Source organism: Oncorhynchus masou, chromosome 23, assembly GCF_036934945.1.
Source record: "Oncorhynchus masou masou isolate Uvic2021 chromosome 23, UVic_Omas_1.1, whole genome shotgun sequence".
In the NCBI taxonomy this organism is placed as follows: Eukaryota; Metazoa; Chordata; class Actinopteri; order Salmoniformes; family Salmonidae; genus Oncorhynchus; species Oncorhynchus masou.
In genome coordinates, this window is record NC_088234.1 from 2,575,365 (window position 1) to 2,603,116 (window position 27,752).

At 39.7% G+C, this 27,752-nt stretch overlaps 1 protein-coding gene across 3 annotated transcripts in view; it reads right to left on the reverse strand.

Moving 5' to 3' along the window:
* LOC135509870 (Fc receptor-like protein 5) overlaps positions 1-27,752 on the reverse strand; it is a 69,346-nt gene that overhangs the window by 36,591 nt on the left and 5,003 nt on the right. For all 3 annotated transcript variants that reach the window (XM_064930704.1, XM_064930703.1, XM_064930702.1), the window contains exon 2: positions 11,382-11,426. In XM_064930704.1, the coding sequence (XP_064786776.1) occupies positions 11,382-11,426 (45 nt within the window). The remainder of the gene's footprint in view (positions 1-11,381; positions 11,427-27,752) is intronic.

Below are 27,752 nucleotides of genomic sequence, written 5' to 3' on the forward strand. Positions count from 1 at the left end.
AGGGATTCTTACTGCCAAGGTTTTTTACTACCAAGGATCGTTACTACTAAGGATTCTTATTGCCAAGGATTCTATTACCAAGGATTCTTACTGCGAAGGATTCTTACTTATAAGGATTCCCACTGCCAAGGATTCCTACTGCCAAGGATTAATACTGCCAAGGATTCTTACAGCCAAGATCTCATACTGCCAAGGAATCTATTACCAAGGATTCTTACAACCAAGGATTCTTACTAGCAATGTTTCCCTCTGTCAAGTATTCTACAACTAATGATTTTTACGACCAATGATTCTTACTGCTAAGGATTCTTATTGCCAAGGATTCTTACAGCCAATGATTCTACTACCAAGGGATTCTTACTGCCAATGATTCTTACTGCCAATGATTCTACTAAATAGGATTCTTACTGCCAAGGATCCTCCTACCAAGGATTCTTACTCCCAAGGTATCTATTACCAAGGATTCTTACTAACAAGGATTCTTCTGCCATGTATTCTTACTTTCAACGATTCCTACTGCTCAGGATTATTTCTACCTAGGCATCTTACTGCCAAATAATCTTACTGCCAAGGATTCTTACTGCCAAAGGATTCTACTAACAAAGATTCTACTATAAAGGTTTCTTACCACAGGGGTTATATTACCAATGATTCTTACCACCAAGGATTTTTACTGCCAAGAATTCTACTACCAAGGCTTTTTACTTCAAGTGATGCTTACTGCCAAGGATTCTTACTACCAAGTATTCTTAACACCAATGATTCTTCTACCAAGGATTCTTACAGCCAAGGATTCTTACTGCCAAGGCTTCTTACTGCCAAGGATTCTTACTGCCAAGGATTCTTACTGCCAAGGATTCTACTTCCAAGAACTCTTCCTACCAATGGTTCTTACTGCCAAGGATTAATACTACCAAGGGATTCTTACTGCAGAGAATTCTGACAACCAAGGATTCTTACTACCAAGGAATCTACTATAAAGGATTCTTACTGTCAAGGATTCTTACTGTCAAGGATTCTTACTGCCAAGGTTTCCACTTCCAAGGATTCTTACTACCAAGGAATCTACTATAAAGGATTCTTACTGTCAAGGATTCTTACTGTCAAGGATTCTTACTGCCAAGGTTTCCACTTCCAAGGATTCTTACTACCAAGGATTCTTACTGTAAAGGATTCTTACTGCCAAGGATTCTTACTGCCAAGGATTATACTGCCAAGGATTTTTACTGCCAAGGATTCTACAACTAAGGATTCTTACTGACATGGATTCTACAACCAAGTATTCTTATTACTAAGGATTCTTACAAATTTGGCATTCCGCCCCTGAACAGGCAGTTAACCTACTGTTCATAGGCTGTCATGGAAAAGAAGAATTTGTTCTGAACTGACTTGCCTAGTTAAATAAAGGTAAAAAAAATACAAAATAAAATACTGCCAAGGATTCTTACAGCCAAGGATCCTTACTGCCAAGGCTTCTCACTGCCAAAGAATCTTACTGCCAAGGATTCTTACTGCCAATAATTCTACTACCAAGGCTTTTTACTTCAAGGGATGCCAAGGATGCCAAGGATTCTACTTCAAGAACTCTTACTACCAAGGATTCTTACTGAAAGGATTAATACTACCAAGTGATTCTTACTGCCGAGTATTCTGACAACCAAGGATACTTACTGCCAAGGAATCTACTATAAAGGATTCTTACTGACAATGATTCTACTATAAAGGATTCTTACTGACAAGGATTCTTACTGCCAAGGTTTCCACTTCCAAGGATTCTTACTACCAAGGATTCTTACTGTAAAGGATTCTTACTGCCAAGTGTTCTTCCTGACAAGGATTCTTACTACCAACGATTCTACTACCAAGGATTCTTACTACCAAGGATTCTACTACCAAGGATTCTTACTGCCAAGGATTCTTACTACCAAGGATTTTTACTACCAAGGATTCTACTACCAAGGATTCTTACTACCAAGGATTCTTACTGTAAAGGATTCTTACTGCCAAGTGTTCTTCCTGACAAGGATTCTTACTACCAACGATTCTACTACCAAGGATTCTTACTACCAAGGATTCTACTACCAAGGATTCTTACTGCCAAGGATTCTTACTGCCAAAGGATTCTTACTGCCAAAGAATCTACTACCAATAATTCTTACTGCCACGGATCCTACTATCAAGGATTCTTACTACCAATGGTTCTTACTACCAATGATTACTTCTACCAAGGATTCTTACTGCCAAGGATTCTACTACCAAGGATTCTTACTACCAAGGATTCTATTACCAAAGATTCTTTACACCAATGTGGTGAAGACGTCTCCACAGTAATTTAGTGATGCCGTCTCCATAGTAATGTAGTGAAGCCGTCTCCATAGTAATGAAGTGAAGTCGTCTCCATAGTAGTGAAGTGAAGATCTGTACTGAAGCCGTCCCCATAGTAATGTACTGAAGCCATCTCCATAGTAATGAAGTGAAGCTTTGTAGTGAAGTCGTCTCCATAGTAATGAAGTGAAGATCTGTACTGAAGCCGTCCCCATAGTAATGTACTGAAGCCATCTCTATAGTAATGAAGTGAAGCTCTGTAGTGAAGCCGTCTCCATAGTAATGTAGTGAAGCCGTCTCCAAAGTAATGTAGTGAAGCCGTCTCTATAGTAATGATTTGAAGCTCTGTAGTGAAGCCGTCTCCATAGTAATGTAGTGAAGCCGTCTCTATAGTAATGAAGTGAAGCCGCCTCTATAGTAATGTAGTAAAGACGTCTCAATTGTAATGAATTGAAGCTCTGTAGTGAAGCCGTCTCCATAGTAATGAAGTGAAGCCATCTCCATAGTAATGTAGTGAAGCTCTGTATTGAAGCCGTCTCCATAGTAATGTAGTGAAGCCGCCCCCATAGTAATGTAGTGAAGACGTCTCCTTAGTAATGTAGTGAAGCTCTGTATTGAAGCCGTCTCCATAGTAATGTAGTGAAGCCACCTCCAGAGTAATGTAGTGAAGACGTCTCCATAGTAATGTAGTGAAGCTCTGTAGTGAAGCCGTCTCCATAGTAATGTAGTGAAGCCTTCTCCATAGTAATGAAGTGAAGCCGTCTCCATAGTAATGTAGTGACGCCGTCTCCATAGTAATGAAGTGAAGCTCTGTAGTGAAGCCGTCTCCATAGTAATGTAGTGAAGCTCTGTAGTGAAGCCGTCTCCATAGTAATGTAGTGAAGCCGTCTCCATAGTAATGAAGTGAAGCCGTCTCCATAGTAATGTAGTGACGCCGTCTCCATAGTAATGAAGTGAAGCTCTGTAGTGAAGCCGTCTCCATAGTAATGTAGTGAAGCCGTCTCCATAGTAATGAAGTGAAGCTCTGTAGTGAAGCCATCTCTGTAGTAATGTAGTGAAGCTCTGCAGTGAAGCCGTCTCCATAGTAATGTAGTGAAGCCGTCTCCATAGTAACGTAGTGAAGCCGTCTCCATAGTAATGTAGTGAAGCCGTCTCCATAGTAATGTAGTGAAGCCGTCTCCATAGTAATGTAGTGAAGCCGTCTCCATAGTAATGTAGTGAAGCCGTCTCCATAGTAATGTAGTGAAGCCGTCTCCATAGTAATGTAGTGAAGCTCTGCAGTGAAGCCGTCTCCATAGTAATGTAGTGAAGCCGTCTCCATAGTAATGAAGTGAAGCTCTGCAGTGAAGCCGGGTCTCTATCATAATCATGTGATAGTCAATTACTATGGAAATGATGGAATGTGTTTTTCTATGAAAATTATGTTTTCAATGTAACTATGAATCATCTATGATGGTAGGACACTTCATGTTACACTCATAGACACTCAACCAGGCAAGCTGGGTGATTATTTATTTAGTTATCACACATTATAGTCTTACTCTTATCCAGACATCATACACACTGCCACTAAATCACATCCAGTATTACACACATCAACCTACTGAGATCTACTACACACAAAGCCACTGTTACTAAATCACATCCAATATTACACACATCAACCTACTCAGATCTACTACACACATAGACACTGTCACTAAATCACATCAACCTACGGAGATCTACTACACACATAGACACTGTCACTAAATCACATCCAATATACAAACGTCAACCTACTGAGATCTACTACACACAAAGCCACTGTCACTAAATCACATCCAATATTACACACATCAACCTATTAAGATCTACTACACACAAAGCCACTGTCATTAAATCACATCCAATATAACACACATCAACCTACTGAGATCTACTACACACAAAGCCACTGTCACTAAATCACATCCAATATTACACACATCAACCTATTAAGATCTACTACACACAAAGCCACTGTCACTAAATCACATCCAATTTAATCACATCAACCTACTCAGATCTACTACACACATAGACACTGTCACTAAATCACATCCAATATTACACACGTCAACCTACTGAGATCTACTACACACATAGACACTAAATCACATCCAATATACACACGTCAACCTACTGAGATCTACTACACACAAAGCCACTGTTAATAAATCACATCCAATTTAATCACATCAACCTACTCAGATCTACCACACACATAGACACTGTCACTAAATCACATCAACCTACGGAGATCTACTACACACATAGACACTGTCACTAAATCACATCCAATATTACACACGTCAACCTACTGAGATCTACTACACACATAGACACTAAATCACATCCAATATTACACACGTCAACCTACTGAGATCTACTACACACATAGACACTAAATCACATCCAATTTAATCACATCAACCTACGGAGATCTACTACACACATAGACACTGTCACATCCAATTTAATCACATCAACCTACGGAGATCTACTACACACATAGACACTGTCACTAAATCACATCCAATATTACACACGTCAACCTACGGAGATCTACTACACACATAGACACTGTCACTAAATCACATCCAATATTACACACTTCAACCTACTGAGATCTACTACACACATAGACACTAAATCACATCCAATTTAATCACATCAACCTACGGAGATCTACTACACACATAGACACTAAATCACATCCAATTTAATCACATCAACCTACTGAGATCTACTACACACATAGACACTAAATCACATCCAATTTAATCACATCAACCTACGGAGATCTACTACACACATAGACACTAAATCACATCCAATTTAATCACATCAACCTACTGAGATCTACTACACACATAGACACTGTCACTAAATCACATCCAATATTACACACGTCAACCTACTGAGATCTACTACACACAAAGCCACTGTTACTAAATCACATCCAATTTAATCACATCAACCTACTGAGATCTACTACACACATAGACACTGTCACTAAATCACATCCAATATTACACACGTCAACCTACTGAGATCTACTACACACATAGACACTAAATCACATCCAATATTACACACATCAACCTACTGAGATCTACTACACACATAGACAGACACTAAATCACATCCAATATTACACACGTCAACCTACTGAGATCTACTACACACATAGACACTAAATCACATCCAATATTACACACGTCAACCTACTGAGATCTACTACACACATAGACACTAAATCACATCCAATATACACACGTCAACCTACTGAGATCTACTACACACATAGACACTGTCACTAAATCACATCAACCTACTGAGATCTACTACACACATAGACACTGTCACTAAATCACATCCAATATTACACACGTCAACCTACTGAGATCTACTACACACATAGACACTAAATCACATCCAATTTAATCACATCAACCTACTCAGATCTACTACACACAAAGCCACTGTTACTAAATCACATCCAATTTAATCACATCAACCTACGGAGATCTACTACACACATAGACACTAAATCACATCCAATTTAATAACATCAACCTACGGAGATCTACTACACACATAGACACTAAATCACATCCAATTTAATCACATCAACCTACGGAGATCTACTACACACATAGACACTAAATCACATCCAATTTAATCACATCAACCTACGGAGATCTACTACACACATAGACACTGTCACTAAATCACATCCAATATTACACACGTCAACCTACTGAGATCTACTACACACATAGACACTGTCACTAAATCACATCAACCTACGGAGATCTACTACACACATAGACACTGTCACTAAATCACATCCAATATTACACACGTCAACCTACTGAGATCTACTACACACATAGACACTAAATCACATCCAATATTACACACGTCAACCTACTGAGATCTACTACACACATAAACACTAAATCACATCCAATTTAATCACATCAACCTACGGAGATCTACTACACACATAGACACTAAATCACATCCAATTTAATAACATCAACCTACGGAGATCTACTACACACATAGACACTATCACATCCAATATGAATTAATATTAATCCCATCAACCTACTCAGATCTACAACACATAACATACTGAATGTTCTATAATCAGATCTACAACACATAACATACTGAATGTTCTATAATCTGTGGCTCACAGCCAAACAGCCAAGGGAATCAAACATACTGTTAGAACCTGTTTCTTGAATTCTAAACATCAGACAATTAAAATCTCTATTTTTGACCGTCAAAATGGCAGGAACTTTACAAGCTCTAATTGCGATATATTTAGACTGAGAATGGTATCTAGTTATGGTAAGGGGTGAAATAAGTATAGCCAGTTATAATTGTAACGGTTTAGCAGATTATACAAAAAGATTATCAGTTTTTACCTGGCTAAAAGATAAGGAATATAATATCTATTGTTGACAGGAAACTCACTCTACATCCTGAGATGAAGTTGTTTCCAGGAAACTCACTCTACATCCTTAGATGAAGTTGTTTCCAGGAAACTCACTCTACATCCCTAGATGATGTGCGATCGGATCATCATCAAATGCGATCATCATCTAATTGGCCTTCACATAACTCTTATAGAATTTTCACCTGGTTGGGAATATTGGAAATTTAATCAAAGTTTACAGGAGGACAACTTATTTTTAACTAAGACAAAATAATTCAGAACTGAATTTTTCCAATTTAATATAGGTTCAGCAAATCCCGTTATTGTTTGGGTTACCTTTAAATGTACCTTCAGAGGTCATTCAATTCAATATTCATCAATAATAAAAAAGCAGTTTCTGTCTAAAGAGACTAACAATGGAAATACAGGAACTAAAGCTCATCTGTTGTTTAAAAACTGCATTTTTGCCTTTGTGCAGATTTCCATGTCTCAATTTCGATTAATTGAAAATGATACTTTGAAAAAAGTATCTCTCTTTTTCAAACAAGCATTGCAGAGTTATCTACAATTTAACTTTCATGCCCCTGAAAAGATGAACAAATATTACAACAAATATTATTGTCACGACTTCTGCCGAAGTCAGCCCCTCTCCTTGTTTGGTCGGCATTCGGTGATCAACGTCACCGGCTTTCAAGCCCTCGCCGCTCCATTTTTCGTATATCCATTTGTCTTGTCTTATTTCCATACACACCTTGTTTTCATTTCCCCAATTAATCTTCTTGTATTTAACCGGACCTTGGCCGCCGGAGCAGGCTGGAACGACAGGGCCCTCACCAATATCGATGCAGTCTACGAGAGGACTTCCAACTTGAGCTAACCATAATTTCCTTTGACCAACTGGTGGATTTGTCCATGCGGTTGGATAACCTGCTGGTCACCCGCGGACTTCCAGAGGGGGCTCTGTCGGTTCCATCGTCCAGTACTCCTGCTCCGGTGCCCAAGGAGTTAGGAGGGGCTGCTCATAGGGAGACTGAGGAGGAGCCATCATGTGCGCCATCTGTGGCCGCAGAGGACACATTGCCGGTCGGTGCCGTGTTGGTTCCTCTGGGAGTTGAGGCAACAGGCAGGGCACTCTGGCGTCACCTCAGGTGAGTTTTCACCACACTCATCCAGAGTCCTCAGTTGATCAACTGTTTGTGCCTGTTTGTTTCCCTGAGTTTTCCCCACATTCTCAGCATAAGACGCTCGTCGATTCAGGTGCAACTGGGAATTTTATCGACAGAGCATTAGCCATTAGGTTAGGGATCCCTATGTTCCTATAGTTAGACCCTTCCTGGTACATTCTCTAGAAAGATAGTCGACCATTAAGGTCTGGGCTAATCAAGGAGGCCACCATCTCCTTGGCCATGGTTATGCAGGGGAGTCATGAGGAGATAATCAGTCTCTTTCTAATTGAATCTCCTTTGTTTCCTGTTCTACTAGGGCTTCCTTGGTTGTCTCTACGTAACCCCACTATTTCCTGGCAACAGAGGGCTCTCACGGGTTGGCCGCGAGAGTGCTCAGGGAGGTGTGTAGGGGTTTCCGTTGGTGCTACCACGGTGGAAAGTCCAGACCAGGTCTCCACTGTGCACATCCCCCCAGAATATACCGATTTGGCTCTCTCCTTCTGTAAAAAGAAGGCGACTCAATTACCAGCTAATCAACGGGGGGGATTGTGAGATAAATCTCCTGGCTGTCGCTGCGCTTCCCAGGAGTCACGTGTATCCCCTATTGCAAGCGGACACAGTGGCTAAGGATACATATGTCTCTAAATCCCTGCGTCAGGGGTACATTCGGCCCTCTACTTCACCCGCCTCCTCGAGTTTCTTTTTTGTGAAGAAGAAGGATGGAGGTTTACTTCCGTGCATTGACTATGGAGGTCTCAATCAAATCACGGTGAGGTACAGTTACCCACTACCTTGGCACGCTTCTTCACGAAACTGGATCTCAGGAGTGCGTATTACCTGGTGCATATCCGGGAGGGAGACGAGTGGAAGACAGCGTTCAGTACCACCACAGGGCATTATGAGTACCTCGTCATGCCGTACGGGTTGATGAATGCTCCATAAGTTTCCAATCCTTTGTAGACGAGATTTTCAGGGACCTGCACATGCAGGGTGTAGTGGTGTATATCGATGACATTCTGATTTACTCCGCTACACGCGCCGAGGATGTTTCCTTGCTGTGCAAGGTACTTGGACGACTGTTGGAGCATGACCTGTACGTCAAGGCTGAGAAATGCCTGTTCTTCCAGCAGGTCATCTCCTTCGTATTGCATTTCCACATCAGGAGATGGAGAGCATTTCAGCCATGCGTAATTGGCCGACTCCAACCACGGTAAAGGAGGTGCAGCAATTTTTTGGGTTTGCCAATTACTACCGGAGATTTATCCGAGGTTTTGGCCAGGTTGCTGCGCCCATTACCTCACAACTGTAGGGGGGTCCTGTAAGGTTGCTGTGGTCGGCTGAGGCGGACAGGGCTTTTGGGCAAACTAACATCAGAGGCTGGGATAGGAGCCGTGCTCCCTCAGCGCTCAGGCACGCCACCGAAACTCCACACCTGTGCTCTCGTCTCGAAGAAGCTCAGCCCAGCGGAGCTTAACTATGATGTGGGGGACCGGGAGTTGTTCGCTGTGGTTAAGGCGTTGAAAGCGTGGAGACATTGGCTTGAGGGGGATAGACACCCTTTTCTCATCTGGACTGACCACCGCAACCTGGAGTACATCCGGGCAGCGAGGAGACTGAATCCTCGTCAGGCAAGGTGGGCCATGTTCTTTACTCGTTTTGTGTTTACCCTGTCCTACAGACCAGAATCCCAGAATAACTGGGATTACAGTAATATAACTGATGAATACAGTAATATAACTGATGAATACAGTAATATAACTGATGAATACAGTAATATAACTGATGCATACAGTAATGTAACTGATCATACCACTGGGTGAAAATTTGACAGTAGTTTTATTTATTTAACCTTTATTTAACCAGGCAAGTCAGTAAAGAACAAATTCTTATTTTCAATGACGGCCTGGGAACAGTGGGTTAACTGCCTGTTCAGGGGCAGAACGACAGATTTGTACCTTGTCAGCTCGGGGGTTTGAACTTACAACCTTCCCGTTGCTAGTCCAACGCTCTAACCACTAGGCCCCAGCAGTGATAAATACAGTAATACAACTGATGGATACAGTAATATAACTGATGAATACAGTAATACAACTGATGGATACAGTAATATAACTGATGAATACAGTAATATAACTGATGATACCACTGGGTGAAAATAGAGCATTGTGATGAATACAGTATTATTCCCTTCATTAAAATGAGATCACAACAAAGTTTATGTTCTCCATCCTAAATGGCCCCTATTCTCAATGTAGTTCAACACTTTTGGCCTATGAATAGGGTGCAATTTAGGGGAGGGTTACAGAGCTAGAGACTGCATGGTCACAGAAAACCATCAGGTCTGCCAGTAGTGGGGTACAGAGATAGAGACTGTCAGAGACTGCAGGGTCACAGAAAACCATCAGGTCTGCCAGTAGTGGGGTACAGAGATAGAGACTGTCAGAGACTGCAGGGTCACAGAAAACCATCAGGTCTGCCAGTAGTGGGGTACAGAGATAGAGACTGCTGGGTCACAGAAAACCATCAGGTCTGCCAGTAGTGGGGTACAGAGATAGAGACTGTCAGAGACTGCAGGGTCACAGAAAACCATCAGGTCTGCCAGTAGTGGGGTACAGAGCTAGAGACTGCAGGGTCACAGAAAACCATCAGGTCTGCCAGTAGTGGGGTACAGAGCTAGAGACTGTCAGAGACTGCAGGGTCACAGAAAACCATCAGGTCTGCCAGTAGTGGGGTACAGAGATAGAGACTGTAGGGTCACAGAAAACCATCAGGTCTGCCAGTAGTGGGGTACAGAGATAGAGACTGCAGAGACTGCAGGGTCAGAAAACCATCAGGTCTGCCAGTAGTGGGGTACAGAGATAGAGACTGCAGGGTCAAAGAAAACCATCAGGTCTGCCAGTAGTGGGGTACAGAGCTAGAGACTGTCAGAGACTGCAGGGTCACAGAAAACCATCAGGTCTGCCAGTAGTGGGGTACAGAGCTAGAGACTGCAGGGTCACAGAAAACCATCAGGTCTGCCAGTAGTGGGGTACAGAGCTAGAGACTGCAGGGTCACAGAAAACCATCAGGTCTGCCAGTAGTGGGGTACAGAGCTAGAGACTGCAGGGTCACAGAAAACCACGAGCAAAGGAAACAAAAACACTCATGCAGCCAAAACAGAGAGATAAATTGGGTTTGTTCAACAAAGCCAATGCAGAAAACCATCAGGCCAAACCACAAGCCACGGAAACACACAACACAGACACATAGTTATATTTACATTTGACATTTCAGTCATCCAGAGCGACTTGCAATGAATTATCACAGTCATATTAAGTACATTTTCCTCAATGTTTTAGCTATAAATAATTAATTTAGAAATAAAGAGAAATGTTACTATTATAGAACAGGTGATGAATATAGATTAATGTACTCACCTCCACCTTGTCCGAGGCGACAGTATACCAGTGTACTCAACAGCACTGAAACACACAGAGATAACTATCACTATGGTACATGATGTTAACACTGAAACACACAGAGATAACTATCACTATGGTACATGATGGAAACACTGAAACACACAGAGAGAACTATCACTATGGTACATGATGGAAACACTGAAACCCAAAGAGATAACTATCACTATGGTACATGATGTAAACACTGAAACACACAGAGAGAACAATCACTATGGTACATGATGTAAACACTGAAACACACAGAGAGAACAATCACTATGGTACATGATGTAAACACTGAAACACACAGAGAGAACAATCACTATGGTACATGATGTAAACACTGAAACACACAGAGAGAACAATCACTATGGTACATGATGTAAACACTGAAACACACAGAGAGAACAATCACTATGGTACATGATGTAAACACTGAAACACACAGAGAGAACAATCACTATGGTACATGATGTAAACACTGATACACACAGAGAGAACAATCACTATGGTACATGATGGAAACACTGAAACACACAGAGAGAACAATCACTATGGTACATGATGTAAGCATTGAAACACACAGAGAGAACAATCACTATGGCCCATGATGGAAACACTGAAACACACAGAGAGAACAATCACTATGGCCCATGATGGAAACACTGAAACACACAGAGAGAACAATCACTATGGTACATGATGTAAACACTGAAACACACAGAGAGAACAATCACTATGGCCCATGATGGAAACATCATGATGGAATCATCTGAAGTCATTACAGCTGATGTACAGCAACTTCTGTGCGACCCGTTTAGACTACAAACTAATACGACCCTGCTATAGAGAGGGGAGACTCAGAAACACGATGGTGCTCTACGAACCCCACAAGTACCCCCTGAGGGTAACCCATACAAATGAGAATACAAAGGAAGAATTGAGGTAGTTTTGTGCCAACAAAAATAAGGGGTTAAAACTAAAATATATATTTCCTGATCATTCTCTCATAAAGAGACTCTCCAAAACCTTATTCCTCATGATACATTTTTTTACTGTCTTTCTTGCCATTTCTGAATGTGTTATTAAATGTATACAGACAGGTGCAGTAGTAGTACTGTATACAGACAGGTGTAGTAGTACTACTGTATACAGACAGGTGTAGTAGTACTGTTGTATACAGACAGGTATAGTTGTAGTACTGTATACAGACAGGTGTAGTAGTAGTACTGTTGTATACAGACAGGTGTAGTAGTAGTACTGTATATAGTCAGGTGTAGTAGTACTACTGTATACAGACAGGTGTAGTAGTACTACTGTATACAGACAGGTGTAGTAGTACTACTGTATACAGACAGGTGTAGTAGTACTACTGTATACAGACAGGTGTAGTAGTACTACTGTATACAGACAGGTGTAGTAGTACTACTGTATACAGACAGGTGTAGTAGTACTACTGTATATAGACAGGTGTAGTAGTAGTACTGTATACAGAAAAGGTGTAGTAGTACTACAGTATATAGATAGGTATAGTAGTACTACTGTATACAGACAGGTGTAGTAGTACTACTGTATATAGACAGGTGTAGTAGTACTACTGTATACAGAGGGGTGTAGTAGTAGTACTGTATACAGACAGGTGTAGTAGTACTACTGTATATAGACAGGTGTAGTAGTACTACTGTATACAGACAGGTGTATAAGTACTACTGTATACAGACAGGTGTAGTAGTACTGTTGTATACAGACAGGTGTAGTAGTAGTACTGTATATAGTCAGGTGTAGTAGTACTACTGTATACAGACAGGTGTAGTAGTACTACTGTATACAGACAGGTGTAGTAGTACTACTGTATACAGACTGGTGTAGTAGTACTACTGTATACATACAGGTGTAGTAGTACTAATGTATACAGACAGGTGTAGTAGTACTACTGTATATAGACAGGTGTAGTAGTAGTACTGTATACAGAAAAGGTGTAGTAGTACTACAGTATATAGATAGGTATAGTAGTACTACTGTATACAGACAGGTGTAGTAGTACTACTGTATACAGACAGGTGTAGTAGTACTACTGTATACAGACAGGTGTAGTAGTACAGACAGGTGTAGTAGTACTGTATTACTGTATACAGACAGGTGTAGTAGTACTACTGTATATAGACAGGTGTAGTAGTACTACTGTATACAGACAGGTGTAGTAGTACTACTGTATACAGACAGGTGTAGTAGTACTGTAGTAGTACTGTATACAGACAGGTGTAGTAGGTGTAGTACTGTATACAGACAGGTGTAGTAGTACTACTGTATACAGACAGGTGTAGTAGTACTACTGTATACAGACAGGTGTAGTAGTACTACTGTATACAGACAGGTGTAGTAGTACTACTGTATACAGACAGGTGTAGTAGTAGTACTGTATACAGACAGGTGTAGTAGTATACTGTATACAGACAGGTGTAGTAGTAGTACTGTATACAGACAGGGTGTAGTAGTACTACTGTATACAGACAGGTGTAGTAGTACTACTGTATATACAGACAGGTGTAGTAGTACTACTGTATATAGACAGGTGTAGTAGTACTACTGTATACAGACAGGTGTAGTAGTACTACTGTATACAGACAGGTGTAGTAGTACTACTGTATACAGAGGTGTAGGTGTATATAGTAGGTGTAGTAGTACTACTGTATACAGACAGGTGTAGTAGTACTACTGTATACAGACAGGTGTAGTAGTACTACTGTATACAGACAGGTGTAGTAGTGTAGTACTAGTATACAGACAGGGTGTAGTAGTACAGGTGTAGTAGTACTACTGTATACAGACAGGTGTAGTAGTACTACTGTATACAGACAGGTGTAGTAGTATACTGTATACAGACAGTACTACTGTATACAGTGTAGTAGTACTACTGTATACAGACAGGTGTAGTAGTACTACTGTATACAGACAGGTGTAGTAGTACTACTGTATACAGACAGGTGTAGTAGTACTACTGTATACAGACAGGTGTAGTAGTACTACTGTATACAGACAGGTGTAGTAGTACTACTGTATACAGACAGGTGTAGTAGTACTACTGTATACAGACAGGTATGTAGTAGTACTACTGTATACAGACAGGTGTAGTAGTACTACTGTATACAGACAGGTGTAGTAGTACTACTGTATACAGACAGGTGTAGTAGTACTACTACTGTATACTGTATACAGACAGGTGTAGTAGTACTACTGTATACAGACAGGTGTAGTAGTAGTACTGTATACAGACAGGTGTAGTAGTACTGTATATAGACAGGTGTAGTAGTACTACTGTATACAGACAGGTGTAGTAGTACTACTGTATACAGACAGGTGTAGTAGTAGTACTACTGTATACAGACAGGTGTAGTAGTACTGTATACAGTACTGTATACACTGTACTGTATAGACAGGTGTAGTAGTACTACTGTATACAGACAGACAGGTGTACAGACAGGTAGTAGTACTACTGTATACAGACAGGTGTAGTAGTACTACTGTATACAGACAGGTGTAGTAGTACTACTGTATACAGACAGGTGTAGTAGTACTACTGTATACTAGTACTATATACAGACAGGTGTAGTAGTACTACTGTATACAGACAGGTGTAGTAGTACTACTGTATAGGTGTAGTAGACTAGTATACAGACAGGTGTAGTAGTACTACTGTATACAGACAGGTGTAGTAGTACTACTGTATACAGTATAGTAGACAGGTGACAGTAGTACTACTGTATACTACTGTATACAGACAGGTGTAGTAGTAGTACTACTGTATACAGACAGGTGTACAGACAGTAGTACTACTGTATACAGACAGGTGTAGTAGTACTACTGTATACAGACAGGTGTAGTAGTACTACTGTATACAGACAGGTGTAGTAGTACTACTGTATACAGACAGGTGTAGTAGTACTACTGTATACAGACAGGTGTAGTAGTACTACTGTATACAGACAGGTGTAGTAGTACTACTGTATATAGACAGGTGTAGTAGTACTACTGTATACAGACAGGACAGGTGTAGACAGGTGTAGTAGTACTACTGTATACAGACAGGTGTAGTAGTAGTACTGTATACAGACAGGTGTAGTAGTACTACTGTATACAGACAGGTGTAGTAGTACTACTGTATACAGACAGGTGTAGTAGTACTACTGTATACAGACAGGTGTAGTAGTACTACTGTATACATACAGGTGTAGTAGTACTACTGTATACAGACAGGTGTAGTAGTACTACTGTATATAGACAGGTGTAGTAGTAGTACTGTATACAGAAAAGGTGTAGTAGTACTACAGTATATAGATAGGTATAGTAGTACTACTGTATACAGACAGGTGTAGTAGTACTACTGTATATAGACAGGTGTAGTAGTACTACTGTATACAGACAGGTGTAGTAGTAGTACTGTATACAGACAGGTGTATAAGTACTACTGTATACAGACAGGTGTAGTAGTACTGTTGTATACAGACAGGTATAGTTGTAGTACTGTATACAGACAGGTGTAGTAGTACTACTGTATACAGACAGGTGTAGTAGTAGTACTGTTGTATACAGACAGGTGTAGTAGTAGTACTGTATATAGTCAGGTGTAGTAGTAGTACTACTGTATACAGACAGGTATAGTAGTAGTACTGTATATAGACAGGTGTAGTAGTACTACTGTATACAGACAGGTGTAGTAGTACTGTTGTATACAGACAGGTATAGTTGTAGTACTGTATACAGACAGGTGTAGTAGTAGTACTGTTGTATACAGACAGGTGTAGTAGTAGTACTTTATATAGTCAGGTGTAGTAGTACTACTGTATACAGACAGGTGTAGTGTACTACTGTATACAGACAGGTATAGTAGTACTACTGTATACAGACAGGTGTAGTAGTACTACTGTATACATACAGGTGTAGTAGTACTACTGTATACAGACAGGTGTAGTAGTACTACTGTATACAGACAGGTGTAGTAGTACTACTGTATACAGACAGGTGTAGTAGTAGTACTGTATACAGACAGGTGTAGTAGTACTACAGTATATAGATAGGTGTAGTAGTACTACTGTATACAGACAGGTGTAGTAGTACTACTGTATATAGACAGGTGTAGTAGTACTACTGTATACAGACAGGTGTAGTAGTAGTACCACTGTATATAGACAGGTGTAGTAGTACTACTGTATACAGACAGGTGTAGTAGTACTACTGTATACAGACAGGTGTAGTAGTACTACTGTATACAGACAGGTGTAGTAGTACTACTGTATACAGACAGGTGTAGTAGTACTACTGTATACAGACAGGTGTAGTAGTACTACTGTATACAGACAGGTGTAGTAGTACTACTGTATACAGACAGGTGTAGTAGTACTACTGTATACAGACAGGTGTAGTAGTACTACTGTATACAGACAGGTGTAGTAGTAGTACTGTATACAGACAGGTGTAGTAGTACTACTGTATACAGACAGGTGTAGTAGTACTACTGTATACAGACAGGTGTAGTAGTACTACTGTATACAGACAGGTGTAGTAGTACTACTGTATACAGACAGGTGTAGTAGTACTACTGTATACAGACAGGTGTAGTAGTACTACTGTATACAGACAGGTGTAGTAGTACTACTGTATACAGACAGGTGTAGTAGTACTACTGTATACAGACAGGTGTAGTAGTACTACTGTATACAGACAGGTGTAGTAGTACTACTGTATACATACAGGTGTAGTAGTACTACTGTATACAGACAGGTGTAGTAGTACTACTGTATATAGACAGGTGTAGTAGTACTACTGTATATACAGAATAGGGTGTAGTAGTAGTACTGTATACAGACATATAGACTACAGGTATACAGGTGTAGTAGTACTACTGTATACAGACAGGTGTAGTAGTACTACTGTATATAGACAGGTGTAGTAGTACTACTGTATACAGACAGGTGTAGTAGTAGTACTGTATACAGACAGGTGTATAGTACTACTGTATACAGACAGGTGTAGTAGTACTGTTGTATACAGACAGACAGGTGTAGTAGTAGTACTGTATACAGACAGGTGTAGTAGTACTACTGTATACAGACAGGTGTAGTAGTAGTACTGTTGTATACAGACAGGTGTAGTAGTAGTACTGTATATAGTCAGACAGTGTAGTAGTAGTACTACTGTATACAGACAGGTGTAGTAGTAGTACTGTATACAGACAGGTGTAGTATATACTGTATACAGACAGGTGTAGTAGTACTACTGTATACAGACAGGTGTAGTAGTACTACTGTATACAGACAGGTGTAGTAGTACTACTGTATACAGACAGGTGTAGTAGTACTGTATACATACAGGTGTAGTAGTACTACTGTATACAGACAGGTGTAGTAGTACTACTGTATACAGACAGGTGTAGTAGTACTACTGTATATAGACAGGTGTAGTAGTACTACTGTATACAGACAGGTGTAGAAGTAGTACCACTGTATATAGACAGGTGTAGTAGTACTACTGTATATAGACAGGTGTAGTAGTACTACTGTATACAGACAGGTGTAGTAGTACTACTGTATACAGACAGGTGTAGTAGTACTACTGTATACAGACAGGTGTAGTAGTACTACTGTATACAGACAGGTGTTGTAGTACTACTGTATACAGACAGGTGTAGTAGTACTACTGTATACATACAGGTGTAGTAGTACTACTGTATACAGACAGGTGTAGTAGTACTACTGTATACAGACAGGTGTAGTAGTACTACTGTATACAGACAGGTGTAGTAGTACTACAGTATATAGATAGGTGTAGTAGTACTACTGTATACAGACAGGTGTAGTAGTACTACTGTATATAGACAGGTGTAGTAGTACTACTGTATACAGACAGGTGTAGTAGTAGTACTGTATACAGACAGGTGTATAAGTACTACTGTATACAGACAGGTGTAGTAGTACTGTTGTATACAGACAGGTATAGTTGTAGTACTGTATACAGACAGGTGTAGTAGTACTACTGTATACAGACAGGTGTAGTAGTAGTACTGTTGTATACAGACAGGTGTAGTAGTAGTACTGTATATAGTCAGGTGTAGTAGTAGTACTACTGTATACAGACAGGTGTAGTAGTAGTACTTTATATAGTCAGGTGTAGTAGTACTACTGTATACAGACAGGTGTAGTAGTACTACTGTATACAGACAGGTATAGTAGTACTACTGTATACAGACAGGTGTAGTACAGACAGGTGTAGTAGTACTACTGTATACAGACAGGTGTAGTAGTACTACTGTATACAGACAGGTGTAGTAGTACTACTGTATACAGACAGGTGTAGTAGTACTACTGTATATAGACAGGTGTAGTAGTAGTACTGTATACAGACAGGTGTAGTAGTATATAGATAGGTGTAGTAGTACTACTGTATATAGACAGGTGTAGTAGTACTACTGTATACAGACAGGTGTAGTAGTACTACTGTATACAGACAGGTGTAGTAGTAGTACCACTGTATATAGACAGGTGTAGTAGTACTACTGTATACAGACAGGTGTAGTAGTACTACTGTATACAGACAGGTGTAGTAGTACTACTGTATACAGACAGGTGTAGTAGTACTACTGTATACAGACAGGTGTAGTAGTACTACTGTATACAGACAGGTGTAGTAGTACTACTGTATACAGACAGGTGTTGTAGTACTACTGTATACAGACAGGTGTAGTAGTACTACTGTATACAGACAGGTGTAGTAGTACTACTGTATACAGACAGGTGTAGTAGTACTACTGTATATAGACAGGTGTAGTAGTAGTACTGTATACAGAAAAGGTGTAGTAGTACTACAGTATATAGATAGGTATAGTAGTACTACTGTATACAGACAGGTGTAGTAGTACTACTGTATATAGACAGGTGTAGTAGTACTACTGTATACAGACAGGTGTAGTAGTACTGTTGTATACAGACAGGTATAGTTGTAGTACTGTATACAGACAGGTGTAGTAGTACTACTGTATACAGACAGGTGTAGTAGTAGTACTGTTGTATACAGACAGGTGTAGTAGTAGTACTGTATACAGACAGGTGTAGTAGTAGTACTGTTGTATACAGACAGGTAGTAGTAGTACTAGTTACTGTATACATACAGGTGTAGTAGTACTACTGTATACAGACAGGTGTAGTAGTACTACTGTATACAGACAGGTGTAGTAGTACTACTGTATATAGACAGGTGTAGTAGTAGTACTGTATACAGACAGGTGTAGTAGTACTACAGTATATAGATAGGTGTAGTAGTACTACTGTATACAGACAGGTGTAGTAGTACTACTGTATATAGACAGGTGTAGTAGTACTACTGTATACAGACAGGTGTAGTAGTAGTACTGTATACAGACTGTATACACTGTATACAGACAGGTGTAGTAGTACTACTGTATACAGACAGGTGTAGTAGTACTACTGTATACAGACAGGTGTAGTAGTACTACTGTATACAGACAGGTGTATACAGACAGGTGTAGTAGTACTACTGTATACAGACAGGTGTAGTAGTACTACTGTATACAGACAGGTGTAGTAGTACTACTGTATACAGACAGGTGTAGTAGTACTACAGTATATAGATACAGACAGGTGTAGTAGTACTACTGTATACAGACAGGTGTAGTAGTACTACTGTATATAGACAGGTGTAGTAGTACTACTGTATACAGACAGGTGTAGTACTACTGTACCACTAGTATATAGACAGGTGTAGTAGTACTACTGTATACAGACAGGTGTAGTAGTACTACTGTATACAGACAGGTGTAGTAGTACTACTGTATACAGACAGGTGTAGTAGTACTACTGTATACAGACAGGTGTAGTAGTACTACAGGTGTAGTAGTACTACTGTATACAGACAGGTGTAGTAGTACTACTGTATACAGATAGACAGGTGTAGTAGTACTACTGTATACAGACAGGTGTAGTAGTACCACTGTATATAGACAGGTGTAGTAGTACTACTGTATACAGACAGGTGTAGTAGTACTACTGTATACAGACAGGTGTAGTAGTACTACTGTATACAGACAGGTGTAGTACTGTATAGGTGTAGTAGTACTACTGTATACAGACAGGTGTAGTAGTACTACTGTATACAGACAGGTGTAGTAGTACTACTGTATACAGACAGGTGTAGTAGTACTACTGTATACAGACAGGTGTAGTAGTACTACTGTATACAGACAGGTGTAGTAGTACTACTGTATACAGACAGGTGTAGTAGTATTAGCTGTATACAGACAGGTGTAGTAGTAGTATATAGACAGGTGTAGTAGTACTACTGTATACAGACAGGTGTAGTAGTACTACTGTATACAGACAGGTGTAGTAGTACTACTGTATACAGACAGGTGTAGTAGTACTACTGTATACAGACAGGTGTAGTAGTACTACTGTATACAGACAGGTGTAGTAGTACAACTGTATACAGACAGGTGTAGTAGTACTACTGTATACTGTATACAGACAGGTGTAGTAGTACTACTGTATACAGACAGGTGTAGTAGTAGTACTACTGTATACAGACAGGTGTAGTAGTATTAGTACTGTATACAGACAGGTGTAGTAGTACTACTGTATACAGACAGGTGTAGTAGTACTACTGTATACAGACAGGTGTAGTAGTACTACTGTATACAGACAGGTGTAGTAGTACTACTGTATACAGACAGGTGTAGTAGTACTACTGTATACAGACAGGTGTAGTAGTATTACTGTAAACAGACAGGTGTAGTAGTACTACTGTATATAGACAGGTGTAGTAGTACTACTGTATACTGACAGGTGTAGTAGTACGACTGTATACAGACAGGTGTAGTAGTACTACTGTATACAGACAGGTGTAGTAGTACTACTGTATACAGACAGGTTTAGTAGTACTACTGTATACAGACAGGTGTAGTAGTACTACTGTATATAGACAGGTGTAGTAGTATTACTGTATACAGACAGGTGTAGTAGTAATACTGTATACAGACAGGTGTAGTAGTACTACTGTATACAGACAGGTGTAGTAGTACTACTGTATACAGACAGGTATAGTAGTAGTACACTGTATACAGACAGGTGTAGTAGTACTACTGTATACAGACAGGTGTAGTAGTACTACTGTATACAGACAGGTGTAGTAGTAGTACTGTTGTATACAGACAGGTGTAGTAGTACTACTGTATACAGACAGGTGTAGTAGTACTACTGTATACAGACAGGTGTAGTAGTACTACTGTATACAGACAGGTGTAGTAGTAGTATACAGACAGGTGTAGTAGTACTACTGTATACAGACAGGTGTAGTAGTACTACTGTATACAGACAGGTGTGTAGTACTACTGTATACAGACAGGTGTAGTAGTACTACTGTATACAGGTGTAGTAGTACTACAGACAGGTGTAGTAGTACTACTGTATACAGACAGGTGTAGTAGTATTAGTACTGTATACAGACAGGTGTAGTAGTACTACTGTATACAGACAGGTGTAGTAGTACTACTGTATACAGACAGGTGTAGTAGTACTACTGTATATAGACAGGTGTAGTAGTACTACTGTATACAGACAGGTGTAGTAGTACTACTGTATACAGACAGGTGTAGTAGTACCACTGTATACAGACAGGTGTAGTAGTACTACTGTATACAGACAGGTGTAGTAGTACTACTGTATACAGACAGGTGTAGTAGTACTACTGTATACAGACAGGTGTAGTAGTACTACTGTATACAGACAGTACTACTGTATACAGACAGGTGTAGTAGTACTACTGTATACAGACAGGTGTAGTAGTACTACTGTATACAGACAGGTTTAGTAGTACTACTGTATACAGACAGGTTTAGTAGTACTACTGTATACAGACAGGTGTAGTAGTACTACTGTATATAGACAGGTGTAGTAGTACTACTGTATATAGACAGGTGTAGTAGTACTACTGTATACAGACAGGTGTAGTAGTACTACTGTATACAGACAGGTGTAGTAGTACTACTGTATACAGACAGGTGTAGTAGTACTACTGTATACAGACAGGTGTAGTAGTACTGTTGTATACAGACAGGTATAGTTGTAGTACAGTATACAGAAAGGTGTATTAGTACTACTGTATACAGACAGGTGAAGTAGTAGTACTGTTGTATACAGACAGGTGTAGTAGTACTACTGTATACAGACAGGTGTAGTAGTACTACTGTATACAGACAGGTGTATTAGTACTACTGTATACAGACAGGTGTAGTAGTACTACTGTATACATACAGGTGTAGTAGTACTACTGTATACAGACAGGTGTAGTAGTACTACTGTATATGGACATGTGTAGTAGTAGTACTGTATACAGACAGGTGTAGTAGTACTACAGTATATAGATAGGTGTAGTAGTACTACTGTATACAGTCAGGTGTAGTAGTAGTACTACTGTATACAGACAGGTATAGTAGTAGTACTGTATACAGACAGGTGTAGTAGTACTACTGTATACAGACAGGTGTAGTAGTACTACTGTATACAGACAGGTGCAGTAGTAGTACTACTGTATACAGACAGGTATAGTAGTAGTACTGTATACAGACAGGTGTAGTAGTACTACTGTATACAGACAGGTGTAGTAGTACTGTTGTATACAGACAGGTATAGTTGTAGTACTGTATACAGACAGGTGTAGTAGTACTACTGTATACAGACAGGTGTAGTAGTAGTACTGTACTGTATACAGACAGGGTGTAGTAGTACTGTATATAGACAGGTGTGTAGTAGTACTACTGTATACAGACAGGTGTAGTAGTACTACTGTATATAGACAGGTGTAGTAGTACTACTGTATACAGACAGGTGTAGTAGTAGTACTGTATACACTGTATATTGATAGGTGTAGTAGTACTACTGTATACAGACAGGTGTAGTAGTACTACTGTATACAGACAGGTGTAGTAGTACTACTGTATACAGACAGGTGTAGTAGTAGTACTGTATACAGACAGGTGTAGTAGTACTACTGTATACAGACAGGTGTAGTAGTACTACTGTATACAGACAGGTGTAGTAGTACTACTGTATACAGACAGGTGTAGTAGTACTACTGTATACAGACAGGTGTAGTAGTACTACTGTATACAGACAGGTGTAGTAGTACTACTGTATACAGACAGGTGTAGTAGTACTACTGTATACAGACAGGTGTAGTAGTACTACTGTATACAGTCAGGTGTAGTAGTACTACTATATAAAGACAGGTGTAGTAGTACTACTGTATACAGACAGGTGTAGTAGTACTACTGTATACATACAGGTGTAGTAGTACTACTGTATACAGACAGGTGTAGTAGTACTACTGTATACAGACAGGTGTAGTATTACTACTGTATACAGACAGGTGTAGTAGTACCACTGTATACAGACAGGTGTAGTAGTACTACTGTATACAGACAGGTGTAGTAGTACTACTGTATACAGACAGGTGTAGTAGTACTACTGTATACAGACAGGTGTAGTAGTACTACTGTATACAGACAGGTGTAGTAGTACTGTATACAGACAGGTGTAGTAGTAGTACTGTATACAGACAGGTGTAGTAGTAGTACTGTATACAGACAGGTGTAGTAGTACTACTGTATACAGACAGGTGTAGTAGTACTACTGTATACAGACAGGTGTAGTAGTACTACTGTATACAGACAGGTGTAGTAGTACTACTGTATACAGACAGGTGTAGTAGTACTACTGTATACAGACAGGTGTAGTAGTATTAGTACTGTATACAGACAGGTGTAGTAGTAGTACTGTATACAGACAGGTGTAGTAGTACTACTGTACACAGACAGGTGTAGTAGTAGTACTTTATACAGACAGGTGTAGTAGTACTACTGTATTCAGACAGGTGTAGTAGTAGTACTGTATACAGACAGGTGTAGTAGTAGTACTGTATACAGACAGGTGTAGTAGTAGTTCTGTATGCAGACAGGTGTAGTAGTACTACTGTATACAGACAGGTGTAGTAGTAGTACTGTATACAGACAGGTGTAGTAGTATTACTGTATGCAGACAGGTGTAGTAATACTACTGTATACAGACAGGTGTAGTAGTCGTACTATATACAGACTGGTGTAGTAGTACTACTGTATACAGATAGGTGTAGTAGTACTACTGTATATAGACAGGTGTAGTAATACTACTGTATACAGACAGGTGTAGTAGTCGTACTATATACAAACTGGTGTAGTAGTACTACTGTATACAGATAGGTGTAGTAGTACTACTGTATATAGACAGGTGTAGTAGTACTACTGTATACAGACAGGTGTAGTAGTAGTACTGTATGCAGACAGGTGTTGTAGTACTACTGTATACAGACAGGTGTAGTAGTAGTACTGTATACAGATAGGTGTAGTAGTAGTACTGTATGCAGACAGGTGTAGTAGTAATATTGTATACAGACAGGTGTAGTAGTAGTATTGTATACAGACAGGTGTAGTAGTACTACTGTATACAGACAGGTATAGTAGTCGTACTGTATATAGACAGGTGTAGTAGTACTACTGTATATAGACAGGTGTAGTAGTACTACTGTATACAGACAGGTGTAGTAGTAGTACTGTATACAGACAGGTGTAGTAGTACTACTGTATATAGACAGGTGTAGTAGTACTACTGTATACAGACAGGTGTAGTAGTAGTACTGTATATAGACAGGTGTAGTAGTACTACTGTATATAGACAGGTGTAGTAGTACTACTGTATTTAGACAGGGGTAGTAGTACTACTGTATACAGACAGGTGTAGTAGTACTACTGTTTCCAGACAGGTGTAGTAGTACTACTGTATACAGTCAGGTGTAGATGCAGTACTGTATACAGACAGGTGTAGTAGTACTACTGTATACAGACAGGTATAGTAGTCGTACTGTATATAGACAGGTGTAGTAGTACTACTTTATACAGACAGGTGTAGTAGTACTACTGTATACAGACAGGTGTAGTAGTACTGTTGTATACAGACAGGTATAGTTGTAGTACTGTATACAGACAGGTGTAGTAGTACTACTGTATACAGACAGGTGTAGTAGTAGTACTGTTGTATACAGACAGGTGTAGTAGTAGTACTGTATATAGTCAGGTGTAGTAGTACTACTGTATACAGACAGGTGTAGTAGTAGTACTGTATACAGACAGGTGTAGTAGTAGTACTGTATACAGACAGGTGTAGTAGTACTACTGTATACAGACAGGTGTAGTAGTAGTACTGTATACAGACAGGTGTAGTAGTATTACTGTATACAGACAGGTGTAGTAGTACTACTGTATACAGACAGGTGTAGTAGTACGTACTACTACTGTATATACAGACTACTGTATACAGACAGGTGTAGTAGTACTACTGTATACAGATAGGTGTAGTAGTACTACTGTATACAGATAGGTGTAGTAGTACTACTGTATACAGACAGGTGTAGTAGTAGTACTGTATGCAGACAGGTGTAGTAGTACTACTGTATACAGACAGGTATAGTAGTAGTACTGTATATAGACAGGTGTAGTAGTACTACAGTATATAGATAGGTGTAGTAGTACTACTGTATACAGTCAGGTGTAGTAGTAGTACTACTGTATACAGACAGGTGTATTAGTAGTACAACTGTATGCAGACAGGTATAGTAGTACTACTGTATACAGACAGGTGTAGTAGTAGTACTGTATACAGACAGGTGTAGTAGTATTACTGTATGCAGACAGGTGTAGTAATACTACTGTATACAGACAGGTGTAGTAGTCGTACTATATACAGACTGGTGTAGTAGTACTACTGTATACAGATAGGTGTAGTAGTACTACTGTATACAGACAGGTGTAGTAGTAATATTGTATACAGACAGGTGTAGTAGTAGTATTGTATGCAGACAGGTGTAGTAGTACTACTGTATACAGACAGGTATAGTAGTAGTACTGTATATAGACAGGTGTAGTAGTACTACAGTATATAGATAGGTGTAGTAGTACTACTGTATACAGACAGGTGTAGTAGTAGTACTACTGTATACAGACAGGTGTAGTAGTACTACTGTATACAGACAGGTGTAGTAGTAGTACTGTATACAGACAGGTGTAGTAGTAGTAGTACTGTATACAGACAGGTGTAGTAGTAGTACTGTATACAGACAGGTGTAGTAGTAGTACTGTATACAGACAGGTGTAGTAGTAGTACTGTATACAGACCGGTATAGTTGTACTACTGTATACAGACAGGTATAGTTGTAGTACTGTATACAGACAGGTGTAGTAGTACTACTGTATACAGACAGGTGTAGTAGTAGTACTGTATATAGACAGGTGCAGTAGTAGTACTGTATACAGACAGGTGTAGTAGCACTACTGTATACAGACAGGTGTAGTAGTACTACTGTATACAGACAGGTGTAGTAGTAGTAGTACAGAGTATAGTTGTACTACTGTATACAGACAGGTGTAGTAGTAGTACTGTATACAGACAGGTGTAGTAGTACAGACAGGTAGTAGTAGTAGTAGTAGTAGTACTGTATACAGACAGGTGTAGTAGCACTACTGTATACAGACAGGTGTAGTAGTAGTACTGTTGTATACAGACAGGTATAGTTGTAGTACTGTATATAGTCAGGTGTAGTAGTACTACTGTATACAGACAGGTGTAGTAGTACTACTGTATACAGACAGGTGTAGTAGTACTGTTGTATACAGACAGGTGTAGTACTACTGTATATAGACAGGTGTAGTAGTGGTACTGTCAGGACCCGGTTACGAACCTGGGTCTCCGGAGTGAGAAACAGTCACTTAACCAACTGAGCCACGAATAGTCAGCAGAACCCAGAAGATGAGGCAGACACAGCAGTACTTAAGACGGTGTATTTAATAAAGTAAAAAGGAGAAGTCCTTCAATACAAAAATGGCAAATCCAAAAGGTGGTAGGTATAGCACAAAAAAGCCTCAAGAGATACTCAAAAACAAAAACAGAATTCCACAAGAGCATCCACCGGAATCGACAAGAATACACAGAACACACAGAACACTAGGGCTGGGTGCAGTTTAGAGTGTGTAGACTTAGAGTGATTATCTTAATTTACCGAGGTTAGCTAGCCAGCTATTTGTCGTCCTTAACGTAGGAAATGCTGCTAGCTAGCTAGCCAACAGCTAGCCAACCTCTACCGAATTGAACTCCAACTACCCGGTCAACATTCCGCGTCGCTCCACAGGTAGTATCACATTTTCATTTCACTTCATTACAGTACAACGGTTTGATTTGTTTGATCGTAGCTAGCCAG